At 55.3% G+C, this 13,334-nt stretch overlaps 1 protein-coding gene across 1 annotated transcript; it reads left to right on the forward strand.

The window, feature by feature from the left end:
- Positions 1–192: 192 nt before the first annotated feature.
- Positions 193–12,787, forward strand: LOC308178762 (uncharacterized protein; the record flags this gene model as incomplete). The annotated part of the gene is made up of 6 exons (XM_080557820.1): positions 193–1,222; positions 1,796–1,851; positions 8,065–8,187; positions 9,160–9,321; positions 10,478–10,567; positions 10,857–12,787. 6 exons carry the CDS (start codon positions 193–195, stop codon positions 12,459–12,461), a joined length of 3,066 nt encoding a protein of 1,021 aa, XP_080413946.1. The 3' UTR covers positions 12,462–12,787.
- Between the last annotated feature and the right edge of the window lie 547 nt (positions 12,788–13,334).

A 13,334-nucleotide genomic window follows, 5' to 3' on the forward strand; every position in this document is an offset into this window, starting at 1 on the left:
GCAGCAGGACAGAGGGAAAAGCTAGGAGCGGTGGCGAGAAGCCCTTGCACACTGCTGCAAAGCCTCCTGCATTGCAGTAGGTGCATCCCTACTGTGACTGAGTCAGAGAGAAAGTCACCTGTCCCCGCAGACGGTGTATTCAAAGCTGCCTCGGAAGAACAGGCTGCTAAAGAAAGCCAGAGAATTGAAGAGATGGCTCGGACTGTGGTGCGGCAAGTGTTTGAGAGGGTGCAGGCACTGGACCAGTCTGCCCGCGTCTTAAAGAGGGCTCTCCATAAGAGCCAAGAAAGACTGTGTGGAAGTGCCAAAAGCGCAGAGCCTTCAGAGACATCTCCTCTTGATAAAGAGGAGGAAATTGCACTGCTGGCTAAGAAGGTTGTGGCGAGTGTGATGAAGCTCTTTGAGAAGTCCTGGGAATCCGGCACGCCCAGTGCATCTGAGCCAAGGCCAGCAGCCAGGCAGAAGGAGCAGCCCGTCGCCAGGACAGCCTTCCAAGTGGGGAAGCTGGCAGAAAAGAAATCGAGGGAAGCCTTTGAGGGAGAATCCTCGCAGGCTTCCCTTGACAAAGTCACCAGAGAAGCTGTTGGAAGTGTCTGCGACACTTTGGAATCCTTCGTAGCTTCCCGGTTTGAGCAAGACTTCAACCGCAAATACTCTGAAATCCTGGCGCTTCCCACTGTCAACCTCTCTAACAGGAAGCCACAGCCATCCCAGGTGCCTCTCTTAAGACAGGGCATGAGGGAAGGGCGGGGACTACCAAGAGCGTCAGAAGAGCAGAGCCCAGAAGCAAGGCAGAGAGAAAAGTTGCCCATGATCCAGCCAGCGCCAGACACTGCTGAGGTCTCACGACTGAGTCACAGGATTGTGAGGGAGAGCACCCAAAAGGCTGTCTCCGAAGTTCAGCGGCTGCACACAGAACTGCAGGCCTATGCCAGAACCATTGTCCTTAACGTGGTTGAAAAAGTGAAGGACAAGATGGAGCGGGAAATGAAAGCCAAGGCCTTAGACACCACTTCAAACAGCAAAACAGTGGCAAGTGGGATGACGCGCTCTGTATCGGAGCAGAGCTGTCAGCCTGGGACTGCACGGAACCTGGAGAAGAACTTGGGAAAGCGTGTCACCAAACAGCCCGTGCCAAGCAAAGGGAAGGAGAGCTGTCCCTCAGAGCACCTCCAAAGACCACCTGATCTCCTCCAAGCTGTCCGGCGAGGCTCTGAGCAAGGTGCTCCCATGGCAGGCTCTTCTGCCCCCCCAGGGGAATCCCACAGTCAGCGGAGGTCAGAGAGCACCACAGGCACCATCGCTTCCATGGGCCCGCAGTTTGTCAGGCAGCCCGTTCCTCCATCTGTTCCAAAGCACCCTGTCCAGGGAGGAGCGCGGTGCCCACGTGTGCGTGTCAAGCCTCTCCCATTCAAGCCTCAGTAGCCTGAGGCGGCAGCGGACAATAAAGAGTTTACATCCAAGTGCTTGCTTGTGCCTACGTTTATTCAAGCCAGGTGTACTGGGTCTGGCTGGGATGTTAACTTTCCCTGCAGCAGCCCACACAGTGCTGTGCTCTGCACTTGTAGCTAAAACAGCAGTGGTATCACACCAGTGTTGTGTCTGCTGCTGAGCAGTGCTGGCACAGCATCAGGACTCTCTCTAACCGTCCTAGGGGGTGGGCAAAAAATGTGAAAAAGAAACATCACCAGGGCAGCTGACCTAAACCAACCAAAGGGATATTCCATACCATATGATGTCACACTCAGTAATAAAAGGTGGAAAAAGGAAGAGGGGAGGGGTGGGCTCTCATTGTGAAAACGTCTGTCCTCCTCCCGAACACTGGCTACGTGCGTTGAGGCCCTGCTTCAAGTACGTGGTCAAGCATCGCTCATTTGTGGGAAGTAGAGAGTCATTTCTTTCCTCTGCACTTTCACATAGCCTTTACTTGTTTTGTTTAGTTTTCCCTTTCCCCCCTCCCTTTTCCCCTTTCCCTTTTTTTTCCCTTTAGTTAAATTGTTAATTGTTTAGTTAAATTGTTTAGTTAAATCGTTTAATTAATAGTAATTTTTCCTTAATAATTATTTCTTTTTTTTTTCCTTTAATTAAATCATCCTTATCTCAACCCGTGAGCTGTTCTTTCCTTTACTTCTTCCCCTCCTCATCTAAGGAGGGGGAGTGAGAGAGCGGTTGTGTTCAGCTGCCTAGCACGGTAAAACCACCACGCCAGGCCTTGCTGTGCTTGGGGATTTTCCCTACACCGTGTGGTGGTTTTACCCAGCTGGGCAGCTGAACTCCACCACGACCACTCTCTCACTCGCCCTCCTCAAACAGAAAGGGGGAGAAAATACGATAAAACGGGCTCAAGGGTTGAGATAAGGACAGGGAGACCACGCAACAATTATCATCACGGGCAAAACAGACTCAGCATGGGGAGATTAATATAATTTATTACCTATTAAAACAGGCTAGAGCAGTGAGATACTAAAAGCAAACTAAAATCACCTTCCCCCTTCCACCCTCTTCTACATCCACCCTGCCCCCAAGTGGCTCAGGGGAACATGGAGTGGGGGCTATGGGATGAGGTTTAACAGGCCAAGTGCCAGGTCTTGCACTTTGGCCACAATAACCAATAAGGCTTGGGGCAGAGTGGCTAGAAGACAGTGAAGAGGAAAGGGACCTGAGAGTGTTGATCGATGGTCGGCTGATCGTGAGCCGGCAGTGTGCTCAGGTGGCCAAGAAGGCCAACAGCACCCTGGCCTGTAGTAGAAATAGCGTAGCCAGCAGGAGCAGGGAGGTGATCATCCCCCCATACTCAGCTTTGGTGAGACCGCACCTCGAGTACTGTTGTTGAGTTTTGGGCCCCTCAGTACAAGAAGGACATCGAGGCCCTGGAACTTGAGCTGTTCAGGGGAACAGTTGTTCCATGTTCAGGGGAAATGGAGTGGGGGCTGCAGTCAGTCCTTAACGGTTCACCTCCCATGCTCCTACATGGTCACTCTCTACCCCTGCTCCAATGAGGGGTCCCTCCCACGGGATGCTGTCCTTCCTGAACTGATCCTGCGTGGGCTTCCCACAGGCTGCATCTTTTCAAGAACTGCTCCAATACAGGTCCATACCACGGGGTCCACGAAGCAAGACAGGTGCCCCACGGGCAGCAGCTCCTGCAAGATCTCCAGCTCTTGTGTGGGCTCCTCTCCACGGGCTGCAGCTCCAGACTGGAGTCTGCACCAACTGGGGCTCTCCATAGGCCACAGCCTCCTTCAGGCCACATCCACCTGCTCCACCGTGGGCTCCTGCACGGGCTGCAGTGTGGAGATCTGCTCTGCCATGGTACACCCTGGGCTGCGTGAGGAAAACCTGCTCCAACATCCTCTCAAGCCTGTCCAGGTCCCTCTGGATGGCATCGCTTCCCTCCAGCGTGTTGACCGCACCACACAGCTTGGTGTCATCAACAAACGTGCTGAGGGTGCACTCCATCCCACTGTTCTTGTCAACGACAAAGATGTTAAACAGCACCGGTCCCAGAAACGACCCCTGAGGAGGGCCACTCGTCACTGGTCTCCACCTGGATATCGAGCCGTTGACCGCAACTCTTTGAGTGTGACCAGCCAGCCAGTTCCTTACCCACCAAGTGGTCCATCCATCAAATCCATGTCTCTCCAATTTAGAGACAAGGATGTTGTATGGGACAGTATCAAATGCTTTGCACACATCCAAGTAGATGACATCAGTTGCTCTTCCCCTATGCAAGGCCCCTATGGGCCTTGAATATCTCCAGAGGAGGAGACTCCACAACCTCCCTGGGCAGCCTGTACCAGTGCTCCATCACCCTCACTGTGAAGAAGTTCTTTTGCATGTTGGTGCGGAACTTCCTGTGCTCTATCTTGTGGCCATTACCCCTTGTCCTGTCCCCACAAACCACTGAAAAGAGGTTGGCCAAATCCCTCTGTCTCCCACACCTCAGGTATTTATACACTTTGATGAGATCCCCTCTCAGTCTTCTCTTCTCCAGGCTGAACAGACCCAGGTCTCTCAGCCTTTCCTCGTAGGGAAGATGCTCCAGGCCCCGTATCATCTTTGTGGCCCTCCACTGGACTCTTTCCAGGAGATCCCTGTCTTTTTTGTAGCGGGGAGCCCAGAACTGGACACAGTACTCCAGGTGAGGCCTGACCAGGGCAGAGTAGAGGGGGAGGATCACCTCCCATGACCTGCTGGCCACACTCCTTTTAATGCATGCCAGGATCCCATCGGCCCTCTTGGTCACGAGGGCACACTGCTGGCCCATGGTCAACCTGTCGTCCACTAGGACCCCCAGGTCCTTCTCAGAGCTCCTCTCCAGGAGGTCGTCCCCCAGCCTGTACTGATATGTCCGGTTGTTCCTTCCCAGGTGCAGGACTCTACACTTGCTCTTATTAAACCTCATTTGGTCTCTTCCTGCCCATCTTTGTAGCTTGTCCAGGTCTCGCTGAATGGCAGCACAGCCTTCTGGCGTGTCGGCCACTCCTCCCAGCTTTGTGTCATCGGCGTACTTGCTGAGGGCAGACACTATTCCCTCATCAAAGTCGTCGATGAAGATGTTGAACAAGACCGGACCCAGCACTGACCCCTGGGGAACACCACTAGTCACAGGTCTCCAGCCGGACTCTGTGCCGCCGATCACCACCCTCTGAGCTCAGCCAGTCAGCCGGTTCTCAACCCACCTTACTGTCCACTCCTCTATCCCACACTTTCTCAGCTTCGCTATCAGGATGTCATGGGAGACAGTACTGAAAGCCTTGCTAAAGTCAAGGTAGATGACATCCACTGCTCTCCCCCCATCTACCAGCTGGTGATGCCATCATAGAAGGCAACGAGGTTGGTCGAGCATGACTTGCCCTTGGTGAATCCATGCTGACTACTCCTCATAACATTCTTCTCTTCCAATTGCTTGGAGATGGCATCCAGAACAAACTGTTCCAACACCTTTCCAGGGACAGAGGTGAGACTGACTGGCCTGTAGTTTCCCGGATCCTCCTTCTTGCCCTTCTTGAAGACTGGAGTGACATTGGCTATCCTCCAGTCTTCAGGCACCTCTCCTGTTCTCCAGGACCTTTCAAAGATGATAGAGAGCAGTTCGGCGATCACCTCTGCCAACTCCCTTAGCACACGTGGATGCATCCCATCGGGACCCATGGATTTGTGTGCGTTGCGCCCACTCAGACGCTCCCGAAGCACTCTCTCGTCAACCAGGGGGGAGCCCTCCATTTCCCAGACCCTTTATCCTCCCGCCAGGGTCGAGGAGTCCTGGGGGGGAGTCCTTGAAGCAAAGACTGAAGCAAAGAACGCATTCAGTATCTCCACCTTCTCGGCGTCTCCCGTTACCAGGACACCCACTTCATTCAGCAAAGGACCCACATTATCCCTACTCTTCCTTTTACTGTTTACATACTTAAAAAAAACCTTCTTATTATCTTTTATCTCTTTTGCAAGCCTCATCTCTAGGTGGGCTTTAGCCTTCCTTGTCGCGTCAAGTGTTGCAGCTGGGCTAAGGAGGGGGCCGGACCAGGTCTAGGAAGCCTGGTGTTTACCAGGTGTCGAGGACAATGTTGAGACCCTTCTTGCAGGGCTCCTTCTCCTTAGACCAAGCTCCCCCAGAAGGTCTGCCCGTGCCAGTGCTCACACAAGGGCAAGCGGTGGGAGCAGTCCCGCCCCCTCATGGGAATTCTCCACGCAGCCGTGGCACGGGCTTGGCCTTTGACACTCTCCCATGAAGCATCCCCTGCGGAAGGGAGACCTTCAGTCCCACAAGGAGACAAGTCAAATTGTTGACGGGAAACAGAGCCTGGCCTTTTTTGGGTTCCCACCCAGGCCTCTCACTGTGTCTTTTGGTTGCCTGACATGTTTTCAGACCTTCAGGTTTTCAGTCCTATTTCCCAGAGGATTCCGCTTACCCTCTTGCCTCCTTGAGGCCTCTCTGATTGCCTTGTCCTTCCCTGGGCCCTCCTTGGGCCTTTTGGGACAGCTAAGGGGCGCTGTTTGCCTTTTGGTGACCCCAAGGCCCTCCACTGCTCTTTGCATGTCTCCTAGGGCCCTGCGCTTGACCACAGCTCTAGCAGACCTTTGGTGCTGCCCAGAGGCCTCCGTCTGCCTTTCACTGCCTACCGTGAGACCTCTGGATGCTTCCAAGTGCCAGCTATGGCCCTCCGTGGGCCTTTGGGTGCCACCCAGAGCCCTCCCTTTGCCATTCTGTATGGCCCTGTGAGCCCCGCTTAGCCTCTTTTCCCCTCATGACTGCCTGCAGGGGCAGGAGCTGCGTACAGGGAGGGGAAAGGCCTGGCAGGTCAGGGCAGTAGCCCCAGAAGTAGCAGCAGCCAGAACCATGGCATCAAGCCTGTCTCGCAGAGCAGGCAAAAAAGGAACTAACGAGAAAAAAGAAGGAACAAAGGGTGGAAAGGGGTCTCAATAAGAGGGAGAGGTAGAAAGTGAGCACAGCAGGAGCCAGCAGCCCGGCTCCTGCCCTGTTGCTTGCAGGAAACAGCCACAGGAACAGGTAACAGAAAGGAAAGAGGGGAAGAAAGTTGGTGGAAATGGAGAAAGAGGTTGGAATTCAAAGCAGATGTGAGCAGCACAGCTGCAACCGGTGACCCAGCACCAACTGTGCCCTTTACGGGAGGAAGCCGGGGGGTGGCTTGGGCCTAGCGGGTGGCTTTGGGCCTGTCTGTGTGGCCGTCAGAGGGGGGTAGGCCTGGAGGCATGGGGGCCAGTCCCAGACAGTTCCAGCCGGCTCAGCAAGGGCTGCCTGTGGAGCCAGAGCTGAGAGCGACCAGAGGAGCCCCTGGCGCCGCTGCTCTCTCCTGTGTGACAACGGGTGGCAGCGGCTCGGGCAGCAGGCAGGAGGAGAAATGTGAGGACACGTGGGCCGGGCCAGGAGGGCACTCAGAGGGAGGCAGACACAGGAGGGGACAGCGAAGACACAGCAGGAGGCCTGTGGAAGGGGACGCTGCAGAAGTGAGGCCAGAGAAGGCACTCTGGGCAGGAGGCTCTCCATGGTGGCAGCGGTGCCTCTTGGGGACTGCGGCCGTGAAAAAGCCACACGGGAGCAGAAGAAACAGGTAGGAGGGAAGAGGCAGCAGGACAGAGGGAAAAGCTAGGAGCGGTGGTGAGAAGCACTTGCGCACTGCTGCAAAGCCTCCTGCATTGCCTGTCGCCTCACAGGAGGGATGGGGAGAGCCCAAAGGAGGCGTATGGCAGAAGGGAGGGCCAAGGGGAGTGGGAAGCCCAGCAGCTGCAGGCAGCAGCCAGGTTCCACAGGCCTTTTGCCAGAGAAAATCAGGGCAATAGGTGAAGACACGACCTGCCGCCAAAACTGTCTCACAGAGCTGCTGAAGGCTCCATCACTGAACATTCAGCCACGAAGCAAGCATTTCTGGTGTGGAAAATCTGCACATTTCTCACCAGTTAGCAAGGATGACAGCTTTCCTTCCAAGAATGACAGAAGAGTTGGGGTGGGAAGGGGCTGGTGGAAACAACCTAGTCCAGGCGCCCTGCTCAAAGCAGGCTCGGCTGGAGTGGCTTGCCCACCAGTGTGACCAGAAGGGCCTGCAGGTAGCCATGGCGTAGGTGGCGGCATGGCAACGCGATGATGTAACAATGCTTGAGCGCTCTATAAAGCCGCTTGCTGGGAGACCGCCTGGGACAGTTGCAGCTGTCTGCCTCTGGAGTGAGAGGTGCTAGCAGAGGGTCGCAGCTCCCACAGAGCTCTTGGAAGGAGCCATGGAGCAGCATCTCACTGCTGGTTTCCAAAACCCAGACGCACTGCTGTGCATAGCTGGCAAGAGCAGAGAGGTGAGCACTGTGCCCGAGGAGAGGGCTCAGAGCAGGAGCCCGGGGCGTGCGGGACTGCTCTGGGGCCAGAGGAGGCTCCCAGGAAGCTGGGAGGGATCTAAACCTGGTCAGGCCGCAGAAGGCTCGCAGGGAGCCGTGCCTCTCTCTGCCCATCCCGGCGTATTGCTAGCAAGTGGGAAGAGAGCTGCAAGGGGGTGCGGGGGTGGGCTGCAGAAGGGATTGGAGTGCCTGAGTGTCTGAGTGTCCCTGTCTTTCTAGTTCCAGCCCAGATGGCAACTTGGAGAAAGAGGCAGCGGGCTGCTGGACCTCCCACTGGGAGTCAAAATCCCTCTAGTGCCTGGCACCAAGCCCGTCTTCTGCAGGACAAAGCTGGGGGAAAAGGTAAGAGAAGGAGGAAGGGGTGGAAGGGGTGGAAAAGGTCTCTTCTGTCACGGGCTCCCTCCCCATCATTCCGAGAAGGCCTTGTGGCCACCTGCTCTACGGTGGGAGTTACAGCACTTTGGCCCAGCCGGGTGGAGGAGTCAGGGATGGATGCTCCCGGCTCCGCAGCACGGAGACAAAGGAGGACTCGCCAACAGCAGTGGCCTGCACTGGCCAGAGGTCAGGAGAGGGTGTTCCACAGCTGGGCTCTCCACAGGGGCGTGCTTGCCAGCACCAGGGCCAGCCTGGGTTCTGGCACCAGGCAAGCGGGCAGCTGGGGCCCTGCCTGCAGCAGGCGGCAGCGCGTCCGGGTACCAGGCCAAGGTGGCCTTCCAGCATGGCCAGAAACATTGAGTCTGGGGGTCTCTTAGGGGAGGGTGCAACCTTCTCCTGCTTTCCCTCTCAGATTTAGAAATTTAGAAAATCCCAGGCTTCTCTGCTTGGGAACTGCATGCCGTGTCCTCCTCCTCTTCCTCCAGCTTGGGGGAGCACTGCTTCCGAGGCAGAGGCTTCCTGGAGGCAGAGGAAGGAGGGAGGCAGGCTACCCGCCCCTTAGTCCTGCCTAACCCAGAGGAGGCCGTTTTCTGTGGATTTTCCATTGCTGACGTGTGAACCACCGGGCTTGAAGTGTTCCATCTGAAGGTTCATTTCTGGCATGGAAAGCTCTTGCATTTCTACCCGGTGGCCCAAGATGCCTACTTTGCTGGTGGGGTTTGGCCTTCTCTCCCCAGCCCAGGCCGGACCCTCAGCCTGGTGGGGGTGTTTTTGATGGCTTCAGAAGGAAGGTCCAGCCGGGAAGTAAGCCAGGAATCAGAAACCTATACCTCAGAGGTTGGAAAAGGCTAGCCCGTGTACATGAGGAGCTTGGAAGTGCCTTTGTCTCTCTGCTGCTTTCTCCTGCCCCATTCATACTCTGGAACACCTCTCTTCCAGCTTCACCAGCCTTCTGCTCAATTTAATCTGGGAGATCCATACTGTCGCCTACTGCGCACAGAGTACAACTGCCTGCACGACCCGCATCTGCAGGCCTACTACAATCGCAAAGACAACCTGCAGAGCCTGAAGAGCAAGGGCTACATCACCAGTGATGGCAAAGTAGGTTTGGACGTTGCGCTGACCAGCACAGGTCTCCTCTGGCAGAGGCCAGTGGGATGAGGTTTAACATGGCTAAGTGCCAGTTCCTGCGCTTTGGCCACAACAACCCCATGCAGTGCTACAGGCTTGCGGCAGAGTGGCTCAAAAGCTGTGCAGAGGAAAAGGATCTGGGGGTGCTGATTGATGCTCGCCTCATCATGAGCCGGCAGTGTGCCCAGGTGGCCAAGAAGGCCAACGGCATCCTGGCCTGTATCAGGAATAGTGCAGCCAGCAGGGCCAGGGAGGTGATCGTCCCCCCCTGTACTCTGCTCTGGTGAGGCTGCACCTCGAGTACTGTGTTGAGTTTTGGGCCCCTCAGTACAAGAAGGACATCGAGGCCCTGGAGCTTGTCCAGAGAAGGACTACGAAGCTGGTGAAGGGCCTGGAACAAAAGTCCTATGAGGAGCGGCTGAGGGAACTGGGATTGTTTAGTCAGGAGAAGAGGAGGCTCAGGGGAGACCTTATCGCTCTCCACAGCTACCAGAAAGGAACTTGTGGGGAGCTGGGGGTCGGCCTCTTCTTGCAGATGACTAGGAACAGGACTAGAGGGAATGGCCTCAAATTGTGCCGGGGAGGTTTAGGTTGGAAACAAGGGGACATTTCTTCTCAGAAGGAGCAGTCAGGCATTGGAACGAGTTGCCCAGGGAAGTGGTGGAGTCACTGTCCCTGGGGGTGTTTAAGGAAAGCTTGGACCTGGTGCTTAGGGACATGGTTTAGGGGGTGACATTGGTAGTAGGCTGATGGTTGGACCAGATGATCTTGAAGGTCTTTTCCAACCCTAATGATTCTATGATTCCCAGCGCGCTTGCTGCAGCTGCTTGTTGCTGGTGGGGGGCACAGCGCTGTTGCGCTGCCTTCCAAGGGAGCAGACGTCACCCCAGCGCCCTGCTGGCAATGCCCACTCCTGCTCTTCTCAGGCTGCCGTGCGCTGCCTGTGCATTGAGGAGGCAGCCGGTGTGGGGTCTGGTGCAGAGCGAGGAGTCCACTCGGCCCTGGCTCGGAGGGAGGCAGCGTCCCCACCGCTGGGACGGGGAGGGGATGGAGAGGAGCTGCTCCCCTGCCACTGCGCAGCTACCTCGACAGTTCTTGGGAGCTTTCTGCCCTTGTCTCTCCATAGGTGGTCTGCACTCTGAAGGAGTTCAATGAGTACAGGCAGTATCTGACCACACTCAAGCTGGAGGCTGAGAAAACCAGGAGGCAAGGAGAGGTAGGCAAAGCTCAGCGCTGGTAGACACATGTCAGCGGCACGGTACAGAAGGCTGGGGCTTTCCTTGATGGATCTGAGGGAGGCGGGGAATGCAGATGTCAGGGCTGTGCTGGGGGGCCAGGTGTTGTCGTGGGGAAAGGACGACCCTTTCCCGAGGGAAGCCCTTCTCTTCAGCCCTCGTTGCACGGCAGAAGCAGGGCGCTGGCACGGGCGGCATGAAGCCTCAGCACGCAGGGACGCGAGCCATTTCTGAGGCAAGAGTGAGCCAAAACCTGCTGTTCCCTTTCAGGAAAAGCTTCAGCAAGAGCTCGCCAAGTTGAAGAAACTTGACCCCAGACTGACGGCACGGATTGACAGCTCTTGCCAGAGCTCCTCCACTGATGTGTACATGGTCATGGGAGAGAAAGCCAGCCCACTGGAGCCTAAAAAACCAGCTGGCCCACCTTCCTGCAAAAGCAGAAGAAACCTTCTCCAATCTGGCCAGTACAGAAGGCTGAAAGCGGCTCCCTCCGGACTTGAGTTGGGCAGGGAAGATGCCAAGCTCCCTGGGTGCATCCCTACTGTGACTGAGTCAGAGAGAAAGTCACCTGTCCCCGCAGACGGTGTATTCAAAGCTGCCTCGGAAGAACAGGCTGCTAAAGAAAGCCAGAGAATTGAAGAGATGGCTCGGACTGTGGTGCGGCAAGTGTTTGAGAGGGTGCAGGCACTGGACCAGTCTGCCCGCGTCTTAAAGAGGGCTCCCCATAAGAGCCAAGAAAGACTGTGTGGAAGTGCCAAAAGCGCAGAGCCTTCAGAGACATCTCCTCTTGATAAAGAGGAGGAAATTGCACTGCTGGCTAAGAAGGTTGTGGCGAGTGTGATGAAGCTCTTTGAGAAGTCCTGGGAATCCGGCACGCCCAGTGCATCTGAGCCAAGGCCAGCAGCCAGGCAGAAGGAGCAGCCCGTCGCCAGGACAGCCTTCCAAGTGGGGAAGCTGGCAGAAAAGAAATCGAGGGAAGCCTTTGAGGGAGAATCCTCGCAGGCTTCCCTTGACAAAGTCACCAGAGAAGCTGTTGGAAGTGTCTGCGACACTTTGGAATCCTTCGTAGCTTCCCGGTTTGAGCAAGACTTCAACCGCAAATACTCTGAAATCCTGGCGCTTCCCACTGTCAACCTCTCTAACAGGAAGCCACAGCCATCCCAGGTGCCTCTCTTAAGACAGGGCATGAGGGAAGGGCGGGGACTACCAAGAGCGTCAGAAGAGCAGAGCCCAGAAGCAAGGCAGAGAGAAAAGTTGCCCATGATCCAACCAGCGCCAGACACTGCTGAGGTCTCACGACTGAGTCACAGGATTGTGAGGGAGAGCACCCAAAAGGCTGTCTCCGAAGTTCAGCGGCTGCACACAGAACTGCAGGCCTATGCCAGAACCATTGTCCTTAACGTGGTTGAAAAAGTGAAGGACAAGATGGAGCGGGAAATGAAAGCCAAGGCCTTAGACACCACTTCAAACAGCAAAACAGTGGCAAGTGGGATGACGCGCTCTGTATCGGAGCAGAGCTGTCAGCCTGGGACTGCACGGAACCTGGAGAAGAACTTGGGAAAGCGTGTCACCGAACAGCCCGTGCCAAGCAAAGGGAAGGAGAGCTGTCCCTCAGAGCACCTCCAAAGACCACCTGATCTCCTCCAAGCTGTCCGGCGAGGCTCTGAGCAAGGTGCTCCCATGGCAGGCTCTTCTGCCCCCCCAGGGGAATCCCACAGTCAGCGGAGGTCAGAGAGCACCACAGGCACCATCGCTTCCATGGGCCCGCAGTTTGTCAGGCAGCCCGTTCCTCCATCTGTTCCAAAGCACCCTGTCCAGGGAGGAGCGCGGTGCCCACGTGTGCGTGTCAAGCCTCTCCCATTCAAGCCTCAGTAGCCTGAGGCGGCAGCGGACAATAAAGAGTTTACATCCAAGTGCTTGCTTGTGCCTACGTTTATTCAAGCCAGGTGTACTGGGTCTGGCTGGGATGTTAACTTTCCCTGCAGCAGCCCACACAGTGCTGTGCTCTGCACTTGTAGCTAAAACAGCAGTGGTATCACACCAGTGTTGTGTCTGCTGCTGAGCAGTGCTGGCACAGCATCAGGACTCTCTCTAACCGTCCTAGGGGGTGGGCAAAAAATGTGAAAAAGAAACATCACCAGGGCAGCTGACCTAAACCAACCAAAGGGATATTCCATACCATATGATGTCACACTCAGTAATAAAAGGTGGAAAAAGGAAGAAGAGGGGAGGGGTGGGCTCTCATTGTGAAAATGTCTGTCCTCCTCCCGAACACTGGCTACGTGCGTTGAGGCCCTGCTTCAAGTACGTGGTCAAGCATCGCTCATTTGTGGGAAGTAGAGAGTCATTTCTTTCCTCTGCACTTCCACATAGCCTTTACTTGTTTTGTTTAGTTTTCCCTTTCCCCCCTCCCTTTTCCCCTTTCCCTTTTTTTTTTCCCCTTTAGTTAAATTGTTAATTGTTTAGTTAAATTGTTTAGTTATATCGTTTAATTAATAGTAATTTTTCCTTAATAATTATTTCTTTTTTTTTTTCCTTTAATTAAATCATCCTTATCTCAACCCGTGAGCTGTTCTTTCCTTTACTTCTTCCCCTCCTCATCTAAGGAGGGGGAGTGAGAGAGCGGTTGTGTTCAGCTGCCTAGCACGGTAAAACCACCACGCCAGGCCTTGCTGTGCTTGGGGATTTTCCCTACACCGTGTGGTGGTTTTACCCAGCTGGGCAGCTGAACTCCACCACGACCACTCT

Source organism: Anser brachyrhynchus, assembly GCF_964034855.1.
Source record: "Anser brachyrhynchus genome assembly, chromosome: 16".
Taxonomy (NCBI): Eukaryota; Metazoa; Chordata; class Aves; order Anseriformes; family Anatidae; genus Anser; species Anser brachyrhynchus.